The sequence below is a fragment of the Geospiza fortis genome, unplaced genomic scaffold (assembly GCF_000277835.1).
Source record: "Geospiza fortis unplaced genomic scaffold, GeoFor_1.0 scaffold188, whole genome shotgun sequence".
NCBI classification, from domain to species: domain Eukaryota; kingdom Metazoa; phylum Chordata; class Aves; order Passeriformes; family Thraupidae; genus Geospiza; species Geospiza fortis.
In genome coordinates this window covers 3,945,958-3,966,927 of record NW_005054337.1, presented here as the reverse complement: position 1 = coordinate 3,966,927, position 20,970 = coordinate 3,945,958, and the positions used below count along the sequence as shown (strand labels likewise).

Sequence of the window (20,970 nt, the reverse complement as noted above, 5' to 3'; positions counted from 1 at the left end):
GGGACATCTGTCCTTCAGTGCCACCTCATCCTCTGCGACAACGGCAGCCATTGCCTCCAGCCGAAGGCAGAATTTTATATTTTATATATATACAGATACATGTATACATATATATATATGCACACGTATATACATACATATATCTACACATAAATATATATAAATAATGCGTATATTTTTTATAAAACACATTTTATAAATACATTTTACACTTGTAAAATACATTTTATATGTATAGAATGTATTGTGTATAAAAATATTTTTATGCATATATGTGTGTATGTATACATATGCATTTAAATACACTTGCATGTGCACTTACGTGTACATACAGATATATGTATGTTATGTGTATATAATATATAATATTGTTATATAATATATGTAATTATATAACACAGCAAGTATATTTACGCACATAATCTAAAGATTATATACTAATTATATATAAGATATAATCACATATATAGAAATACATTTTATTTTTACATATATACATATATATATATGCACACACACACACACACATATATATATACACGAATACATACATAAAACCAAATATATCCTATATATTTTCTATACAAATATGTATCCCAGGGTCTCTCCCTTCCATCCTGAGCTGCTGTGGGATCACTGACCAGAGCTAGGGCAGCCTCAATGCAGACTCCAGGCAAGCACGGCTGGATGGAAACAGGGCCTGAGAGATGTCCCAGCTGTATCCTGGATTTAAACCACAACAGAAGGACTAAATGTTAATAAAAGGAGAATTTTGGGGTAGTTTGGCTTTGGTTTGCTTTTTGACAGGACAGAAAACCATATGATCCCACAGGAGGTGATGCCTGGCCTGTCTGCATGGAATTTGTAATAAAAAGCTGGTCCCTCCCAGGTTTGCTGCGTTACAAAGGGCTCACCGGGAGCGCAGGGGAGGGGAAATGCCACGTTTAACCCCAGAGCTGAAGGGACAGAGAGGCTGACTGCAAAGGGCTCAGCATCCTGCAGGGTGGTTTCTGTCTCCTCTCTCGCTGTAAGCCGCGTTCTCAGCCAGGAGAGGGAGTCGAGGATAGCTGGACAAAGAGTGGGAGCCCCAGGAGCCCACAGTGGCATCAGGGCCCTTCTGCAGCATACAAGGTTCAGCTCTCATTTGTTTCTCTGCCAAGGGGTCACCCTTCCAAAGCAGAAAACGTTTCAGTGGCGCTGTACCTGGCAAGAGAGATGCCAGCATGGAAACAAATGGAGTGTGTCACCGGTGTCACCTGCACAGAGCTGTTCCAGGGAAAGGAAGCACATTCATTCCAGACCTGGGTGCAACCTGGCAAGTTGGGTCCAGTTTGGATCTGAGTAAACTGGACCTGTTTGTGATGTTGCTCCGTGCCCTTTACAGCAGATTTGTGGGATAAATGAGGTTGGAAGGGATCTCAGGAGGACAAGAGATTTTGTGTTGCTCCCATTTGTATTCATACAGCTCCTGGGCACAGAGACCTGCTCCTCCTGCACAGAGACATGACAGAAGCAGCCAGGTGGGACCTGGAGTCCCAGGTGTGTGCTGTGGACATGGATTTGTGGCCTCCCAGCTGAAGGGATGACAGAATTTCCTGGATCACCTGATCCACCTAATTGCTGATCTGAGAAAAGGCTTCAAAACACCAAACAGCTGGGAATTACTGGAGCTGCAAACAGGAATTTATGCTAAAGGTTGCAAAATCTGCTTGGAATTTGCACCTCTCAAACAAGGGAGGAAAATTTAGCTGGGAGGTGTCAGTTCCAGTCCTGACTGGTTAATGGCTGCTGCAACAGGGTGTTAGGAGTGAGCAGGGATGTTTGAAAGGAGTAACATGTGAATGAAGTTCTGTTTTGGGATACAAGGAGGGCAGGAAATAAGGGAGAATCAGTAACAATCAATTGAGAGATATGGACAATGAAATTAGGAGCAAGAGCTTTAGGCAGGTGAGAGAGAATGATGAAGGAAAGCAGAAACGACAATATTGCACAGTGAGGAAGAGCTGGGAGTGGAATATAATCTGGGGATGGCCCCCAAATGAAGTGACTGCCTTACCTCAGCTTTTTTTATGTGGAGAATGTTGAACTCATGGAGAGCAGTGGGTGGTGAATGGAAGTGAGGGGGTTCAAGCATCAAGCCAAGTTGTTGGGGGAGTTTGAAAATACTGGGACAGGAAATCACAGGAACTGTAGCAAGAACTTCTGTAATTTACTCTTCCTGGTGCTGGCATCCTGTGACTAGAAACCAGTAAAGGCAGAACCTGTCTATAAGGAAGTAAAAGCTAAAAACAGAAAACAAACATCTAGGAACTGACAGTCCCAGGAGATGTCATAGCTGTAGCCTGGATTTAAAATCTCCTTCCTAGGAAGGAGAGTTTTGTCCTTGTCCACTGCATCAGAAGGGAGAAGGACATGCTGCACCACATGCCCACAACCCTCCCCAACTGAGAGGAGATGAGCCCCACCAACTGTGCCACTCCATCAGGTCCAACCTACATTCATTGCAGGAGTTTTCATCAGGAATTGTGTTGTGACCTTGGGAACCACACCTGAAGCCCTGTGGGGAATCCAGCCCTTCTCATGTTCATCTCTCCTATCACATGTGATTCATGCCTTTCTCAGCTCTCTGGGTGCTCCCATGCTCTGCCGTTGTGTTATAAATGAGTGGCTGTTGGTGTTGGTTGATATTTAATGAAGTCCATGTAATACTCTTCACTTATTTACTTATCCGATCCCAGTCTTAATACCCAGCCTGGGAAAGTTATCTTGGCTTCTTTAAGCTTTTCCACCATTAGCAATAAACGTTTTACAGTCTTGGCAAGCTGAGGCTGAAAAGCGAGAGCATGACTTCAAACAGCACTGCTCACAGAGAAGGCTTTAAACTGATATTAAATCACTAAACTGTGCAAACCTAACAGTCCTGTCATAAAGATAATCTGGGAGCAGTTCAGTCCAGGAGGGGCTCTCTGGTCCTTGGGTTGCAGGTGGAACCTCTGGGTCCCACAAACTACAGAACCCTTTTGGGCAACTCAGCATCAGAGCAGAGAGCCACTCGTGCTGCAGTGCTGGATGAGGTCTGCCTGAGTGCCAGGGCTCTCATCTCAAACCTGAGCTGCTCCTCCTGCACCAGTGCAGCAGAATGGGAAGGGCTGGAGGGGAGCAGCAGTGCCTACCAATCACCCCAGGCAGGGCCATGCCAGGCTCCAGACATGGTGCCTGGCTGTGGTGCAATCCTCTGCACTCAGAGGATGGAGTGACTAAGAAAATGTCCCCTAAATGACCATCAATATTCTGCTCAAAGCCTGGAAATGTGCATCCTCCAGGACAGGCTTCCATGCCTGCTGTCACCGTGTGTGTGGTGGTGTGAGGAGGGGATCTCACAGATGGGAGCCTGCTGTGGCAGCAGCACACACTGGGCTGCAGGGGACCATCCCTGCTCTGCTCATGCCCTCCCCACGCACAGATGGCACACCAGACCCACACACACAGCTATGGAAACAGGCACTAATGTGCAAATGCACACAAATCTGTAGCATCTGCTGCCAAAGCAGCTGCACACAGGCAGGCACCACCACCCAGGCACACAAAGCTGTGCTAGGGTGCTGACAGACCCCCAGAAAGCCCAGTGTGTGGTGGGACACAGACACACAGCCTTACCCAGCCCAGGCTTTGAGGGAAGACTTCCCCTCTCCTTGGCTCCACCAGCTTCAAGATGAGCAGTGTTTTTGCAAAAGCTTGGTGAGGAATGTGCTTGGCAGGACCTCTGAATGTTTTAAATATTACAGGATTTCTGCAGTTTAATTTTATAGAATAACAGAATAACTTAGGTTGGAAGGAACCTTTAAAGGTCATCTAGTCCAACTCCCAGTTTGCTCTGAGCTGAGCATTTCCTTTCACTGCTTTTCATGATGGAGAATGCTTTTCTGGAAGGAGAGCAGCTGTCTCAGAGGCAGGATGGGTCCCTGGCAGGATTAACCCTTGAAAGGGGCTGTGATGGGGCTGCCCTGGGTCCCTGGCAGCTGCTCCTTGCAGCCCCTCCATGGCACAGGCTGTCAGAAACAGTCAGGTTTGCTCCTGCAAGAAACCGGTTGGTAAATGGTGGAGGATACTTTCCAGGGGCAGAATGAGGTTGGACTGGGTGCTCCAGCTCTTGGGGCTTTCAGCCTGGGGCTCATCAGAAGCCCATAAATCAGTGGGAAGGAGTGAAGCAGGGCTGGGTTTTAGAGTAACCCCTGAGTGATATCTTTGCACATCTTTGGGGTGAAGGAATTCAGCTGCATGGTGGACTGTGAGGGGAGAAGCATGCAAGAAATAGTAGGATATCAACAGAAAATTAAGAGCCTGGAATGCTGGAGCTGTCTCCACTGCCTCCTCCATGGGTGTGCAGCACAGCAGGTCTCATGTGTGCTTTCCCAGGTGAGAAAATGCCACTGTAATCCCAGACCTCAGAATATGGTTAAGAGAGGGCTAAAACCCACTCAGCAGCAAGGATCCCAGTGGTTTATCTGTGCTGGAAGTGCTGTAGGTCTGACTCAGACATTCTGGGTTTGGCACTGAGGTTTCTCTTTGCTGCCTCAAGCTTTTTTCTCAGTGGCTTGTCCCTGCAAATCAGCTCTGAGTGGATTCCAGGATATGCTTGAGCCAGTGTGCTCCATGTCAGTGGTTAATGGTAAGTAACCCATCAGCAGGATTAATTAAAAAGTGTTTTTAAGGCACAGTGGTGTTTTGGAGACTCCTGGAAAGGAGCAGAGTATTATGGGTTACTTTATTGTAATGACTTTCCCTGTCAGTGAGGGGAAACATGTCCTGTTCCAGCCAGTGCTGACACCTGGCTTGGCAGCAGCAGAGAGGAATTCCTGTCTGACTTGGGATGCTTTCTGTGCTGGGTATCTATCCAGGCATTCCCTCAGGCAGTTCTTGTGCTGTTTCTTGCACCCAGAGCCGTTTCTAGGAGGAGCTGGGGAATCACAACAGCTCCCACAGACCCCTCATCTGGTGTGGGGTCCCCCAGGCTCACAAGGGATCTCTGGTCTGTGTGAGTCCATGAGGTCCCAAGGGACAGCAGGTTCCAGCCAGGCAGAGCCACCAGATGGGAGGGACTGGAGTGGAAAGAGCCCAGGGCTTTGTGTAACCCACAACTAAACCCCAGGTTAGGGGCCCTCAGGCCTCTGGAAGGTTTTGGTCACGATCAGGCAAGCCTGGCATCACTCCAGATCCAAAGCCAGAGCAAGCCTATGACATGCAGTTCCCAAACCACCTTCTTTCCCAGACCTGGGTTAGACTCAGAGCTCTTCTCCCCTGGCTTTGAACTGGGAGCACTCTGTTGGTCCCAGCAGCCTCTTCCATCTCACAGCACACAACTGCAGGTTGTGACTGCAGGGTTGTTTGTGCCAAGCTCTCCTGCTCACTCTCACATAACGAAGCTGACAATATATTGCCATTTTTATTGGCCTGGCTGGCAATTTTTCAGGTGCTAGGTGTGTTTATGATTGTCAGGGTCACACCTCAGTTTGGCATGGGGAGAGGGATTTTAGACATACCCACACCTTACCATTCCTCCTGCAGCCTCTCTGAGTGGAAAGGACTGTGCAGTGTGTGGCCTGAGCTCCCCAGCTGGTTGGTGATATTTGCACTAAGCCCAGAGGGAAGTGGCCAGCCTGGCACATGGAATTGCCTGGCTCAGCAGTGCCACGTTGCTGAGCTGTCCCTGCTGCCTCTTGGTGTTCATGACTATCTGTGCCTGTGTGTGCACTTGTAAGTTTAATAGCAGCAATAGTTGCTTTTGTCAGGGATGATATGCAGGCCATAAAACTTGTTTGCCTTTTTTCCCCCTCCTCCCACTAAGATATGAAAGCTGTGGAAAAGGTTCCAAAGCCTGCTGGCTCTTTCAGATGGAAGTTATATAAGGAATATGAAAAGAATGCATTTCATGGTGGCCAAAGGACCTAAAAATACCACTTTCACAGATCTTTGCTTGGACATGATGAAAAGATTCCTCAGCTGGAGATGGTGCTCTCCAGGAAATCATCCCTAGGCTGAGCTGCAGGCACAGAGAGCTCTGGTGTTCAAAAACAACGTAAGGGAAGTTGTGTGTCAAAGGCCAATCCTCAGAGCAGCCACCTCCTGTGACATGGGACATGGCCTGTAGGCTCCAGGGAACCCAGCAGGGTAAAACACAGCCCAGGAGTGGCAAGACCAGTGTTTCAGGGTGATTCCAGGCTGGAGGGACAAAAGAGGTGAGAGTTGGGATCGAGGACGCCAATTAAGGACAAGGTTGCTTCTGGGACAGTTCATGGGGGGGGTTTTCCCAAGTGAGCTGAATCCAGCAATAAGAAATCTCCTGTAGGAAGTGCACTGATTTAAGATTAACCAGGTAAAGGGCAACCTTGATAGAGCAGTTCATGGGAAGGAGCCCAGGAGAATTTATTGCTTTGAAGATTTGGTATTACATATATGGAGATTTTAGGGCATTTACCCAGGTAAAACCAACCATGAATCACAGCAGAGGAGTCCCAGGGGTTTTTTATTAAAAAAAAATGAATTAAGTCCTTTTCTTTCCCTTGACTGGACTACTTACTCAGTCCTGTGTGTGCTGGGATAACATGTCCTGAGACTGCCTTTGGTTCCCTTGTTCAGGCACTCAGCAGTGGTGCTGGGGCTCTGGATCATCACAGGTGCACAGGTAGTGAGGGCAGGTTTATTGAGATCTGTCCTGTTCTCCCAGATCCTCAACTCAGAGTGGAGACAGGCTCTAAATGCTGTCTGCACATAGCCCTCAAACACAGTCTGATCTCATCCCTGCTGAGTTTTCACCAGCATGGCTGTCACTGGGACACCACTGGATGTGCTAATGGGATGGAACATCAGGCTGCTTCTCATCCCTTGTACCTAGCATGAGACTGCCCACCTCGACTCTCATCAGAGGCAGGAGATGGGGTAAATGAGGGCCAGCTCCTGCAGACCAGAGCTGGAAATGCTGGATGTTGTTCCTTCCCAGAGACCTAATCTTTACAGCCATCTACACCCCTCTCCTCTCTTCCTGTTCTATTCCTGGGCATGGCACAGCTGAGCACAGCCTCCCGTGGTCAGGAAAGCAGGTCATTAAGAGCCTTCTCTAATTGCCAGTGTATTTCTTCACCTTTACAGCCAGTGATAAGTTGATTTTCACTTGATCATCTTACTGTGCCCCATAGGCTCAGTCGGGCTCCCACCTGCTGCCAGCAGTGTTTGAAACAAAGGACAATCACCCACCCCAAAGTGCTCAGAAATTACCTTTGAAACACAAGAGGGACATAAAATGAACATGTTTGAAATGTGAATAATATATTTTCGCTTCCTTTGCCTGGCTTTCAGAATGTGGTCACTTCAAGCCTTTAAGCTCCCTGGAATCATGAAAGCAAATATTTATTCTCCATGTTTGTTTTTCTTTTAATGAAAATTGGGATTGCCATTCAATCTTATGATTCCAGCACACGTGGCTTCAGGACAGACACATTGGGCTTGCCAGGAAATAGTGACAGCTGGCAACAGCATCAAACACTTGTTTGGGCTTTTTTCTCCATACACATATGCTTTGTGCTCAGACCAACAGGGCGGTTAGCCCCTTGATTTAAAATAAATCCTCCCAGAAGAAAGAAATCCATCTGTCTGGGAAAAGTTAGAAAATATTTTTGCATTTATTTTTCTTTTTTTTTCCTTTTTTTTTTTTTTATGAATACAAACTCTTGTGAAGAAATATTCTTCTGTTTCCATTGGAAGGCAGAAACCAGCAAAAATTAATGTACAATATTGAGGAATACTTGGTGCAAATGGACCAAAAAGGATTCCCCACAAAGTATGTCTACATACAGGAAAAAAGGTTGCTGCAGTTGGAAAAGACAGCCTGGTTATTACAGGGTTGGGGTTTTTTTTTTGCATTTAATCTCCCAATTATAAATAATCAATGTGATTTACAAAATAATTTACAGAAAATGATTGGATTCATCATTGCAATAAATTACTTGGTACGATGCCACCAGCATTGGGACCATACAACACCTCTGACACCGCCAGCACGAGGGGTTTCATTTTGCATTGGAAATCAGGGGACAGACCTGCAGCTCCTCTGGCTGAGCTGGCTCAGATTTGTCCCCACCAGAGACCCCTTGGCAGCCGTGTGGCCACCATCCTCATCCTCCTAAGAGGCCAGCAGTGGCTCAGGCCTGCCGTGGTGCAGGGCTCTGGGAGCTCCAGCCCTGCTGGCACCTGGAGCAGGAGGGCTCCTTTCCTGCTTTCAGCTGTAAACCAAAGGTCAGATCCGCAGGGTTTTGGCACAGGCAGGCACAGAGGAACAGGGGCAGGAGGGAGCAGAGCAGGGTGGGCACACCCAAGGCTGGGGCAGACCCAAGGGGCTTGGGTGGGACAGGGTTATTGCTTGACCTCTGTGGCTTTTCTCTGCAGGACCCCAAGAATTGTATTTTTGAGGTTGGTGCTCTCAAACACTCTGAGGTCTGAAGGAGTCATAACGAATTCTTATCATGTTATGAAGACCTATAAATCTGTTATCAGCCACTCACTCTAAGCTGAAGGAGTGGCACTGCACTAGAGAAGTGGATTGTGTGGCATATCTTAGCATTAAGTTGGGTCTGAACTGAGATCCTGGGTCTCAATGCTCCCAGCACTTAAGAGAGCCCAAGACCTTGGTACAATCTGTGAGGCTCAAGCTCCTCTCGCCCCACAGGTCCTTCCCCTTCCTACATCTTTCCCCCACTTCCCCTCAAACAGGCATCCAGTGGTCTTCTGACTGCTGACAAGCAGTAGTTGGGCCAGTGATATTTTGGGCAGTGCTGCCAGCCTGCAAAGGGGTGACTCCCTCCCATTAGCTGAAATCTCTGGAATCCCATGGTCCCTCTGCTTGCCAGGAGGCAGTGAGTGCTGCAAGGGAAGGGCCTGGCAGTGGTTGCCTCTCTGAGCATTGTGGTCAGAGGGCAGGCACGGCACAGAAATACCAAAATCTCTCAAGACGCAGAGGGATCCAAATAGTGGAGTATCTTGGTGGGCCAGACTTTGCCCCAGCATCAGCTGAAAACATTTGTTAGGTCTGGCTGGGGGGCTTAGTGTGCTGGTGGGTGACACCATGCAAAGACCTGGGACTGGCCAAGGCTGAGGAGCAGTTCTGGCAGTGCTGCCTGGGCAAACCCCATGTGCTTCACCTGCTGTGCTGCTCCTGGGGGAGCTTCCACCTCCACCAAGTCTGGCTGGACTGGGGACTGTCAGGGGGGCTGGCATGGCTGTGGGAGGGAAGCCCTCCACTCCCACAGCACAGGGAATTGCTCATTCACAGGGTCTGCTGTGGCTGAACCAGTGCTGAGGTGGCAGTGGGGCAGCAGCCTGTCCCCTGCAGGTCACTGCCACCTCCTCGCAGAGGGAAGCAGGAATCTGGCCCTCCTTACAAGGACCGAGGGTTTTGGCAAGGCTCCAGCCTTAGTTCTGGGACTCTGGGGCTATCCATGGCATGTGCTGTCCGTAGCTGCAGGAAGACACCTTCTGGTGGTGGTCAGTCCAATAAGCAAGCCCGTGTGTCCGTGCCCAGGGACCTCTGGATGGCTTCTCTTTTCACAGTGGCAGAGTCAGTTTGGGCTCTTCTCCCACTCGGTGCTCTGAAGGAGGCTGGCTGGGTGGGGTTTGCTAGATGACCTCCTGTTTTGTGATGGCAGGCTGTGGGATGGACATGGGCTGCTTGGCCACGGTTGCAATGGCTCCAGGCAGCAGCTTGTACTGCTCTGATCCTGAGCCCGCGGGTGGAGAGGGCTGTGGAGTTTCTGGAGTAGCTGAAGAGAGAGAAACTGAATTAAAAGAGGGCCTCACAAACCTGGCAGCACTAGGATCTGTCCTCAGTCGTGCAGGGTTCAGATGTCAGCACAGCAGAGGCTCTTAAGGGCTTGTGTGTTTGCTGTAGGGCAGCCCAGACACACAGGCATGGTTTGATGCCCCAGGAGAACCACAATAACCAACATCAAATAAGGGCATTTTGCTGACATTTTGACCTCTACTAACCACATTTTTGGTCAGCCAAGCTCATCTCAGCACAGGGTCCCCAGTGGTGGTCCCATGTGGTGGGCCAGATCCTCCTGTGTTTTTGCAGAAGGCAAACTGAGGTGTGTCTGAACCACTCAAGGGAAGGGGAGCCTTTCCACTGATTTCACTAAGCTCTGGATAGGATCATTCATCCCTTAAGGGCTATGTAAAAGTTGCAGTCTGCCAAGGAGTATCATGTTGAATCAGTTAGTCTGGCCTAATCTAATCTAACCCACCTCTCTGTTTGTCTTTCCCTCCTTTCTGCATAGGAATTTCTCACACGCTCATTAGCAGAGACTTTGTCTTGCTTGCAGATTTCCATGCAAGGTAGAAACTACCTCCACAGGCACACTGGAAAGCTCCTGGTTTCACCCTAGAGCTCTCTATCTCTCTGGATATACTCACACATCTGCCCGTTGTGCATCTGAGGAGGCACTGTGTTGGCCACAATGACGTTTGTTCCCAGGTTCTCCTGGATCAGGTGAGGGTGCAGGTGGTGGTGGGTGTGCGGCGTTTCACTTGATGAGCCTAAGAACATGCAGGAGACATTAATTGCCACAATGGCAGAAGGAGACAGTTCAGATGGGCAGACCCACTGCACCCAGATGTCCAAGGCTTTCTGATCCATCCCCTTGTGCAAAGGTGATTGGAGCACACCCTTCCCTTTTTCCTCCATGCATGCCTTGAATTAACCCCTGCCTGCTGCCTGCATGTCCTCTCACACAGGATTATATTCCTTAGTCACACCTCCACATGAAGAATAGCACAGTAGGAACTTTTCATTTCATTTTGTCCCATTGGATGCTCCCACTAGAAAATCAAGGATGTTCCTTCAACCTGGGCTTTCAGACCTTTTTGTTTTGATGAGTCCCTTCTGACAGAGGAGGATTGGTGAAATGGCTGCCAGGTAGGAGTCTGGGGGTGCACAGCAAAGCTTGTCTGTGTCCAGAGGGCTGGGGATGCCTCTCTGTAAATAGAGGCACAGCTGATGCATCTCTTTAGATGAGAAGAAGTAGAGGACCCTTGGGAGATGATTTTGTGTGAGTCCTGCACACTGGCTGTGTCTAACTTTGCTAGGTAGGGAGCAGTGACTAAGGAAGTCTCAAGGGGACAACAATCAGGGAACGCCGAGAGACCGCTTGTCAGACCCTCAAGTACTCACCTCCCAGCAGCATCTCCTGCAGCAGGTTGTCAATCTTAGCCATGCCAAAGAGCTTGACGAACTGGATCTGCTCTATCATCTGCCAGGTGATGCTCTGCAGCACGGGCAGCAGCAGCAGCAGCTCCCCGAAGCGGCCCCGCGAGTCGTACTGCCGGTCGTTGATGTAATCCTCCAGGCTCACCTGCACCTGGTACCGCATCCTCTTGATCTTGGACGGGTCACTCAGCCCCTTGGCATCTGCAACGACCCACACAGACAGCTCTCAGCTCTCCAGGCTGCTGTCTGTCAGTGACAGCATGGCACAGCCTGAGGGGAGCTGCCTCTGATTGCCCATCATCAGCTGTGATGGATGGGATGTGGAAGTTCGCAGGCAATCCCGACGTGAGAAAGTTGACTCTATGTTTCAGAAGGCTGATTTATTATTTTATGATATATATTAAAACTATACTAAAAGAATAGAAGAAAGGATTTCATCAGAAGGCTAGCAAGGAATAGAATGGAATGATAATAAAATCTTGTGACTGACCAGACAGTCCAAAACAGCTGAACTGTGATTGGCCATTAATTAGAAACAACCACATGAGACCAATCAAAGATGCACCTGTTGCATTCCACAGCAGCAGATAATCATTGTTTACATTTTGTTCCTGAGGCCTCTCAGCTTCTCAAAAGAAAAATCCTAGCAAAGGGATTTTTCATAAGATATCATAGCTACATATAGCAGTGTGCTCTTTGTTGACGAAGTGACAAAACTAGTTTTTGTCTCCTTAAAAAGGAAAGAAGCCTAGAAGTTTCTCTCTTTAATTAGGTGAAAAAGCTACTTCATAGGCTTAGAAGACTTCACCTCAAGGATAGCTAATTGGACAGAAGCTTAGGCAATTTACTAGAAAAAGAAGTGAACAAAGAAACTAATTGCTTTTTTAAGGTGTTTTATTAAGAACAAGGACTTCCTACACTTGACTCTGTTTTTCTCTGTTTGTTATTTTGCCTTTTATAAAATCTTTTTGTTTTTAACACTGCAACAGAAGCCATCTTGCTGATTTTTATGCTTCCAAAAGTAGCTAGGCTATCTTAATTATGTTATAGCCCTCCAAAAGCTTATAAGACCGAGCTCAAAAAAGCTACTATAACATCGATGGACAATTTTTCTCAAGACTGACTTCTCTCGTCCCTCTCTAAGAACAGTTTGGCCCAGAGAGGAGACCAGGCAGCTTTTCCACCACTCAGGACTGGTGTTAGTCAGCATAATCCAGCCTAGACCCCTCTGATGGTAACCCTCCCCAAGCTGGGGCATACCTGGGTCAAAGAAGATGATGGCTTTCAGGCAGGCATATTCATTGTCATCTATCTGCAGCTCCTGGAAGGGCAGCACCAGCTCGTCCAGGATGCGGATGGCCACACGGTTCACCTCCACCAGCTCGGGGCAGTTCCGTGGGATGATGTGATCATTGCCTGCAGCACAGACACCATCACCTTATCATTGCTCAAACTTAGCTGGGGTGACAGGGAGTTCAAAATGCAGGTAGCTAATGCTGAGATAATTTTGGGGTGGAGGAATTAAGAAGTTCCTCCTTCAGTCCCTATCCTGTCTCAGAACACCAGAAATTTTGATCTGTTTTACCAGAGCAGCTTCTCATTACACAGGAGCCACTCAAGTGAGGAAAAGCTGAGCAAGGAGTGAGCTTTTTTTCTCAATCCCACCACAGCCTGCTTACACAAACCTGGGGGTGCATCATGAATGTTCACACAGTCCCCAGCTTTGTCACACCTCATGGCCTTGATGTTAGCCAGGCCTAGCTGTGCTGGGCTTGCTAAAATACAGAACAGCTCAAGCCACCACCCTGCAAAAAGGATGTCCACAAACACTGAGCCACCCTCTCCTTCACCCCAGCAGGGAAGTGCCACAGAAGCAGATGGGCTGGGAGCAGAAGTGCAATTTTTACCTAGCAGCAAGACATCCTTGAACACCATGGACCTCTTGGCAGCTCCCAGTAACAGATGCTCCCCTGCATGTGCACGTAGCAGTGCTACCTACAAAGACAGGGAAAAGTTATTTGGGTGATGCAGAGACTGAGACAAAGCTGTGATTTCATGTCAGCCAGAGGGAAAGCTCAGCATTCCTGTACTGCACTCAAGGATGGGAGTGAGGGCCCCTCTTCTGTTACAGGCAGAGAAAGAGATTAAATAATGCCCTGTGCTAAACCAGTTATAAATCCAGCAGAACCAGCAGGTAGGAGACAGCACCTGAAATATCCCATATTCAGGACACAGGTCATGAGCAGGACCATGCTAGACTGTCCCAGGACGTCCCACCAGTGTGGGCTGTTTGCAGACAGCTCCTGCCAAGTGCAGAACCAGGGACTCCATCCTGGGAAGTGAGGAGACGTACAAACCCTGCTGCTGGACACTGCTGTCCCTCTGGGCTGTGCCCACCTCCCACTGCAATCACACCCATGGGGACCCATGTCCAGCTGGCCAGTGGGGTCACCCCCTGGCCACTCATCCCCTGCACAGCCACAGGAACTGGGGACAGGGAAGCCAGAGGGATGTTTTTCTCCTCTGATGTTAATGATTGAAGTGTTTCACTTTGCACCCTCCAGTGGCTCCTGAGAATGTTCTGAATCTTTTGCCCTCCTTCAGTTAAAAATTTCAGAGATTTGGGCAGAAAGAGAAGTTAACAATTGGACATCCTGACACAGAGACTTCTTAATGTCCAGCCAGGACCTACTGCTGGAGAAAACAATCATTAAACATTAATAGAGAAATGCTGAAAAGTATGTCCTGATGGGAATGGTCCACTTTTCCAGTGTGTTATCCTCAGCATCTGTCAAAGCCAAGAGAAGTCTTACCCTACCAGGAATGCAAGGAAAATGTATCACCCACAGGAGAGAGCTCTGGTTAGGAAAGATGCTGATGTTTAGGAGAGGGTTTTTTGGCTTTTTTTTCACCCCAGATGATAAAAATGGTTATGCAAAATAAATAGAGATCCTTGCAAAAAGACTGTGCACACATGATACTGGGGAATCTTTATCTAGATGCCAAAATCTAACCTCTCTCTATCGCTGTCCAAACATGGGTGGATATGTTACCAGATCTGCACAAAACTGAGCTTTCCTACCTGGCAAAGCTATGACAAGGAAAAAACTGCCAGCCCCAGGAGAGAGTGAAGCTCTCACCTAAATATTTCCTGCCTATTGCAAATTCAAGAAGGTTCAGTTTGTAACCACCTTTTTTGTGTCCATAGAATTTCCTTGTTTGAGCAGGGTTAAAGTGAATTGCTTCAAGAAGGCCAAACCATCTCATTTGATATTTGTTCTTGCAGTGATGAACCTGAGATACATCATTCCATTGCGAATTAGGATAAATATACTGCTGTAACACAACAAAGCAGAACCTGAACTTGGAGATGAAATGTCTTTGCCCCACCAAACATGGCAGTTTTGACATTTTGGTGCAGAAGGAGAATAAGGGGTTGGGTATGATCTCTTCTACAAAAGGAGATCTGTTTCATGGAGCAGCCTCTCCTTTGTGGGAAGGCAGGGTGCAAACTGTGCCATCTTTAGGCTCTCTTTTCTCCTTTGAGGAATTTTGCAGCCCCACAAACGTAAAATGAGCTCATGCGGAAGTTGCTGTAGCTTGCAGAGTTACTGGCCAGGTTTAGGGCCTCTGTTCCAAATGGCACAAGGATGTGATGGGTTGTGCAGAGCTGCCCCAGGTCTGTGCTGGGCTGCAGACTATTATTTGTATATGTTGTGTAAATGGCATTTGCCATTGGAGTCCACTGTGGTTTCCATAAATTATGAATTGTATTTTCCTTAGCAGTTTAACAGATTTCTTATAATTTTAAACAATTTAGCATTTGCACACAATAGAAAAGAAGGAAACATGCTCCCATTTTAAGAGCACTGAATTCCCCAGAGTTCTGGGTGCTGCTGGGTGGTTACTAAAGAGCTCAGATTTTGGATTTAGGGGATTTTGATCAGCTGGACGCTCTCAACTGGATATCCTTTTTCTACATTATATGAAAATTTCCTCTAGGTCAATAAGGCTAGAGACTGGTCCTAGCTGAAGAGAACCCATGCTGGTTTTGTGACTTTACACTGGACAGACTGGAAATACCTTCCTGCCTGTGACAGGACCTGTGCTGGCCCTGCTAGAAGTGCTGTCCCAGCCACATGTGCTGCTCAAGGCTGGGCACACATCTTTCCTTCAACACTTATTGGAGACCTCTGAAAGTCAGACATCCACAGGAGGCCTCTCCTTGTACCTCTTTGAGGCTGCCTGAGATCCTGCAGTGCAGTTCTACAGAGGACACCAAACCCACTGTGCTTATCTTCATTAGGGAACCCACAAATGCCATTTTGGTAATTTCTGTTAAATGCAAATATATCCTTGCTTTTTAATCCTGGAAAAAAAGATTTTCTACCGCTTTGGGAGCAAACTAGTGCACAGCTTCAAAATTCCATGCTGGGAGCATGAGTACAAACATACCCATAGGTGGGAAGCAGCAAGAGGCAGGCAGATTTTAAATTTTGAGCAGACCTTAGGCCAGAAATCTCTCCTGCTAATTCTGATTACCCCAAGCATTTGTCAAGCACTTCAGGTTTTCAAAGTGCTGTGCAAACCATAATTAATAAATGACTGGCTGACCCCAAAATGCTCATCTGATAACAGCCTAATTCAAGCTCAGTGTTATCTGGCTGTGCTCATGGGCTGATTAGAGGCACATGCAAGTGGCCCGTGCTGGCATTGTATGGATTCCTGGCCTGGGCTGGCATTGTATGGATGCTGTTCCCAATCAGCTGCAGCAGTCAGGATAACAGAGTGCACAATGAGCCTTTTCTCTGAAGGTCTCAGCTGGCTCCCCACTGCCTTTACCAGGGCAGAGTGAGGTGGGGTGGATGGGGGACTTGCCTGGTCATCCAGGGGCAGCTCACAGAAGGGGGGGATGTACTTGGCCCACTCCACCAGCACCAGCAGCTGCTGCTTCATGGACTCACACACGTCAGAAATATTGGCAATCTTCTTCCCTCGGATGTCTCCGTTGAGCACAGGAACAGGGGATGATATCTGGAAGGAGAGAAGAGATCCTTCAGCTTTCAGTGCCACAGAGGAACCACAGAGAGGAAAATCCCCAGCCCATGGGTTGTGTTGATGCAGACCCCAGAAATTATAATTACATTTTTCTGTTGCACACACCCAGCTCCCAGAACAGGTGACCCAACAAGACTCATTTAAAGTCAGATCAGCTTGGGGATCTGTGAACATGAAACTCTGCAGAGCAGAGGCTGTGGATCATCTTGGTAAACTGCAATGCCTTGAACAGACTTGAAAGCACAGAGGAAACATTCCTAAAGCCAGGATCTTCCCCCCACTGAGCAAGTGTGCTCAGTCAAGATCCAGGAGGGAGCAGAGGCGCTTGTGTGGCAGTCAACCTCACCAGTAGAAAGGACACATCCACCACTGCTGCTGCACAAGCTGCTTGGTCCCACCAGAGTGCAGAGAGCTGCTCCCCCTTCCAGCCTGCTCCAGAGGCAGGGCTTGGCCAGAGCTGCCCTGTCTGCTTTCCACAGGAGGAGAGCAGGCTCTGCTCCTCTCCTGAGTCATCATGAGCTCACCAGGCCACAGCTTTCTAGGTCTGACATTGCTTTCTGTGAGCACCAGGTCATTAACATTTGACATCACCCACTCTGAATAGCTAAGGACAGACTTTAAAGATAACAGTCTCGCACCTCCCGTTGGCTTTTAGGTCCTTTTGGCAAAACTGGGCAAGTGCAAACATGCCCACAGCATGGGTGACATTTGTTACATGGCAAATTATTTGTGATTGCCACTTCATTTGCAAAGGACAACCCTGACAACTCTGCAAGTGCTGTCACAGAGAGCTGGACAGAACATCTCCCCCAAAACAGGCACCCAACCTCCTGCCTGGTTCTCATGCATAGCTGCTCACCCAGGTCATCTAAAAATTTGCCCTTAGTCACTACTTTATCCTCATGCTTCTGTAAGCAATTAACTCAACCCCATCACTGCCCTCTGCCTGCCCTCTGTGCTCTTCTACCACATCAGCTCTTCCTGTCCTATTCCTGCCAGCATTTTCAGCTTGGACCCTGCTGGCCTCCCCAAGGAAATGGAATTCAAATGCCACCTGCATTTTTTTTTCCAGGTTGCATTACCTGGAGGCTTTCCAGCTCACCAGCTATTATTGAATAAATAAGATTGTAAAAATCTCACCATGTATTACCCTAATCAGAGGGCCCGGAAGGCTTAGCAAATAAATAAAGACCTCTGGGTGAGTGACCCTAGATCTTGGAGAAAGCAGCTCCTCAGCAGTATCTTGTTCTAATTAGCAAGGCACATAAAAGTTACCAATTACCGTGCTGGAGCCTGCCTTGTTTAATGAATCTCTCTGTGCTCTGTGGGAGAGCAGGAGCTCCCCTGGATTTGTCCGTGGTTGTAGTTTTTATCAGCAGACCCTTCTTACATGTGATGGCACTGCAGGACTCTGAGCCCCAGAAATGTCCTTCCCTTGTAGATTTGGTGACTGGCAACCCCATTATCTCACACCTCTGGGAGCAGCATCAATCGTATTTTTATAGGGTATATAAATATATTCGGGCCTGCATAGGACAAGGTGAGATGTGGGATGAGATTGGATGTGCTTTTTGTGTACAAGATTGGCTCTTGGCCATTCTGGCATATCCCCTCCTTGGGGAAATGGACCTTACAGCCTGAGCCTCATGTGGAGCCCAGAGCACAGCATGTCCTGTCCTGGAGCATCTCCCAGGGCAGCCTTCAGGGCAGTGTGACCCTTGAAGCAGCATGGACTGCCAACTCAACCCCCCAGGACACAGAGTTCTGTTCTCCCCAGCTCCATGAAGAGTGGCAGCTCCTGCCTCCAGCACAGCTCCATCCTCATCACTTGTTCTCACAGACAAACCCTCCCTGCAGGCTGTGTGTGCCCATCCTGTCCTGTGTCCTCCCAGAGCTGTGTACACCATTTGCAGTATCCAGCCTCTTAAATTAGAGTCATCTTTGCAATGTGAACACTCTAGGAAACGAATCTTGGCAGTATGTGAGTGGAAACAGGGAATTTCAGGCAAGCACTGGAAAAGGTATCTTCATAAAACAAGCAGGAAACTGATTCCTCGTGAAACTGTGCTGGAATCCAAAGTTCCTAACAGCTCATGGGGAAGGGAGGCTGCTCATGCAAGGCAGCCCCTCGTGGGCTAAGGCAGCCACAGCTCTTTGGATTGCAATGATTCTGCCCTACTTTCTTCCATCAGGCTCTCCAGCCTTCCTGTGTCCCATTAAAGCAGAACAAATCACTGCATATTGTTACAACTGAGTTCTGGACTAGGGAGATTCAAAGGGATGGTTTCAGGTAACAAATGCTTTTTGAAAAATAAGTGTTGAGTTGGCAGATAAGCCACTCAGAAAAGAGGTGATAATTTGAAGACTTGGCTATTAAATACTCAGCTGGCTCTACGCACCAGGTAGTGCCTGATGCTTTTGTATTTGGTAAAGAAGGAAGAAGAGGTACCTGCTGTGCCAGGGCTTCTGCATGCAGGAGGGCATTGATGGAGGGCAGGCTGCTGTCTTCGTAACTTGATCTGCGGGTGCTGATTCGGTCCCGTTCATTCTGTACAGCTGCAAGAGAGGATTTTGGCTGAGCTGCAGGTGGTTCATGGCAATGCATACTGAAAACTAGCACAGACTTCTGGCGTTCCCCTTCCTTAACTGCAGTTTCCCAGCTTCCCTGCCAGGCAGGGCGGAGGTGCAGCTGTGTCTGGTTTGGGATGGATGCCAGTGAGAGCTGAGTGCATCTGGTGGATCTGATTTCTTATTTGCTTTATTAGACTTTCCAGGGATGGGCTTGATTCAGAACCCAAACACCTGTAGAGTTCAGCGGGGAAAATTTCCTGGCAAAGGATCTGAGTTTTTTGATTTTGTGATGTGGGGTTTGAAACAGTGGCCATGCTCATGTATGCAGCCCAAAGCTGATGTGTGAAATGGAGGAGTATCTGAGAGGTTCCCTTGCCCACGTGACTCCTGTGACCTCCATTCAGAAAAGCTCTTGCACTGGGTAGGTGTAGTTGGAAAACTTCTGTCTCAACTACAATAAGGAAGGAAGTGGTGCAGAACTGCTCCTGCTTATCCATCCAGAGCAAAAGAGCTCTCTCATACCTTATTGTAAAACCATCCCAGGACAGCTTTGACCCCAGTGTGCCTCCCTGTTTGGTCTAGTCTTGAAGGCTTGGAGGGGGAGGATTTGCCTGCTCTGTCTGTCACGAGGCCTGGGCTGGCTGTAAGTCACCCTGGCCACGCCACTCAGAGCCATCTGCTCAAATAAGCTATTGATCCATGGCAGGGGAAACAGCACAGTCCCTGCCTTGGGCTGGTGGCTCTCTGCATTGATACGTTCTCCGTGTATAAATCCAGCTGATAAAAAGCAATAATGAGGCTGGGCCAGGAGAAAAGCCCTGCAGTCAGCGGCTGTAAATAGGAGCTCTCAAGGTTATGCTGCTTGTTATCAGTAGCAGGCCCCCGAGTTCAGTCATGCCATGATGTTTTCCAAATGTTTGCTTAGTATTAGCTGGTCATGCACCTAATGTAACTTCTATTGAATATTAACAGACAACAGCACAGCTCTGGGCAGGGGATGAGCTGCATGGACAGGAGGATTCCTATATTCTTCAGGAAAAGTTAAGAAAAGTTGCTTGTGATACCTCATCTCCTTTTACAGGGAATAAATGTTCCTGCTCAGAGGTCTTCCTGCAGCCACCAACATAACACTGGTACTTCCCTGTTGTCTGCAAGGACCCTTTTACTCCAAAGCTTCTCCTTGAGGCAGTGAGAACTGGGAGGAGCATGGGGTTTGATTTCCCTGCATGGAATAACAGGGCTGAATGCCTCCCATGAGTGAGACATGAGTGGGGTGTGCTCTGTGGGATGCCTCTGCCCTGGCAGTTTGTCCCTCCATTAACAGGAGCAGCATCAAGGCCACCAGGGTCTCCTGCCCCTTCTCAAAACAAGACTAAACAAGGGGAGAATCCTGACATAGGGACCTGGAAGGGCTGCAGAGACAGGGAGGTAGGGGAGCTGAGGGGTGAGCATGAGCCATACAGGGATATCTCTACTCTTTTCATACAGTTAAATAGCAAAAATGCTCCTACTTTACTCTGGATCCTTTCTGCTGTGGCTGAAACGAAACTAAACTAAACTCACTGCCTCTCTGCAGAGGGTCAGCAAGAACCTATATATCTATCAGGGAAAAAAGGTGCAAAATGTCAGTGTGACTTTTGCTGGGCTCACCCAGCCAGCTGTGGGTTTTGTGGTCACTCTGGGATAACAGCACTTGGAGCAGTTTTACCAAAGTATTTCCAAATGCCCAGGCCTTCTTTGAAGTTTCTACTCCTCAGTGATGTGCAGAATCATTCCCAAGCCCCTCCAATGGATTGCAGTGTGTGAGCCCAGGTGCTGTGTGTCAGTGTGAGCTGGAGAGCCCTGGGTGTGATTTGTGTGCACAAACATGGGCAGTTCTGAGACACAGGACCCTCCCTAAATCCCCCTGTGGTGGGGGTCAGGATCTGCACCCAGGAGAGAACAGTGCAGGGAACACAGGGCTGAGGTGGCTGGGCAAGTGTGCACCTGGCAGGGACCAGCCTTGGCTGCAGGGCTTCCCCAAACATGCCCAGGGCTGAGGGACTGCTGCTGGGGGAAGGCAGAGGCACCCACCTTCCTTCTTCATT

General features: G+C 48.3%; 1 protein-coding gene across 4 annotated transcripts in view; it reads right to left on the bottom strand.

Moving 5' to 3' along the window:
• Nucleotides 1-8,354: 8,354 nt before the first annotated feature.
• Nucleotides 8,355-20,970, bottom strand: part of HNF4A (hepatocyte nuclear factor 4 alpha) — an 18,555-nt gene continuing 5,939 nt past the window's right edge. For 3 of the 4 annotated variants that reach the window (XM_005422228.2, XM_014307535.1, XM_005422227.1), the window contains exons 4-11: nt 20,957-20,970; nt 18,762-18,868; nt 16,133-16,288; nt 13,162-13,249; nt 12,515-12,670; nt 11,219-11,455; nt 10,462-10,584; nt 8,355-9,809 (exon numbers count right to left, since the gene is read on the bottom strand). The exon at nt 20,957-20,970 is cut by the window's right edge and continues 6 nt beyond it. In XM_005422228.2, the coding sequence (XP_005422285.2) occupies nt 9,667-9,809; nt 10,462-10,584; nt 11,219-11,455; nt 12,515-12,670; nt 13,162-13,249; nt 16,133-16,288; nt 18,762-18,868; nt 20,957-20,970 (1,024 nt within the window). In that variant the 3' untranslated portion in view covers nt 8,355-9,666. Of the gene's footprint in view, nt 9,851-10,457; nt 10,585-11,218; nt 11,456-12,514; nt 12,671-13,161; nt 13,250-16,132; nt 16,289-18,761; nt 18,869-20,956 lie in introns of all 4 variants that reach the window. The other variant, XM_005422226.1, reaches the window with a different exon arrangement.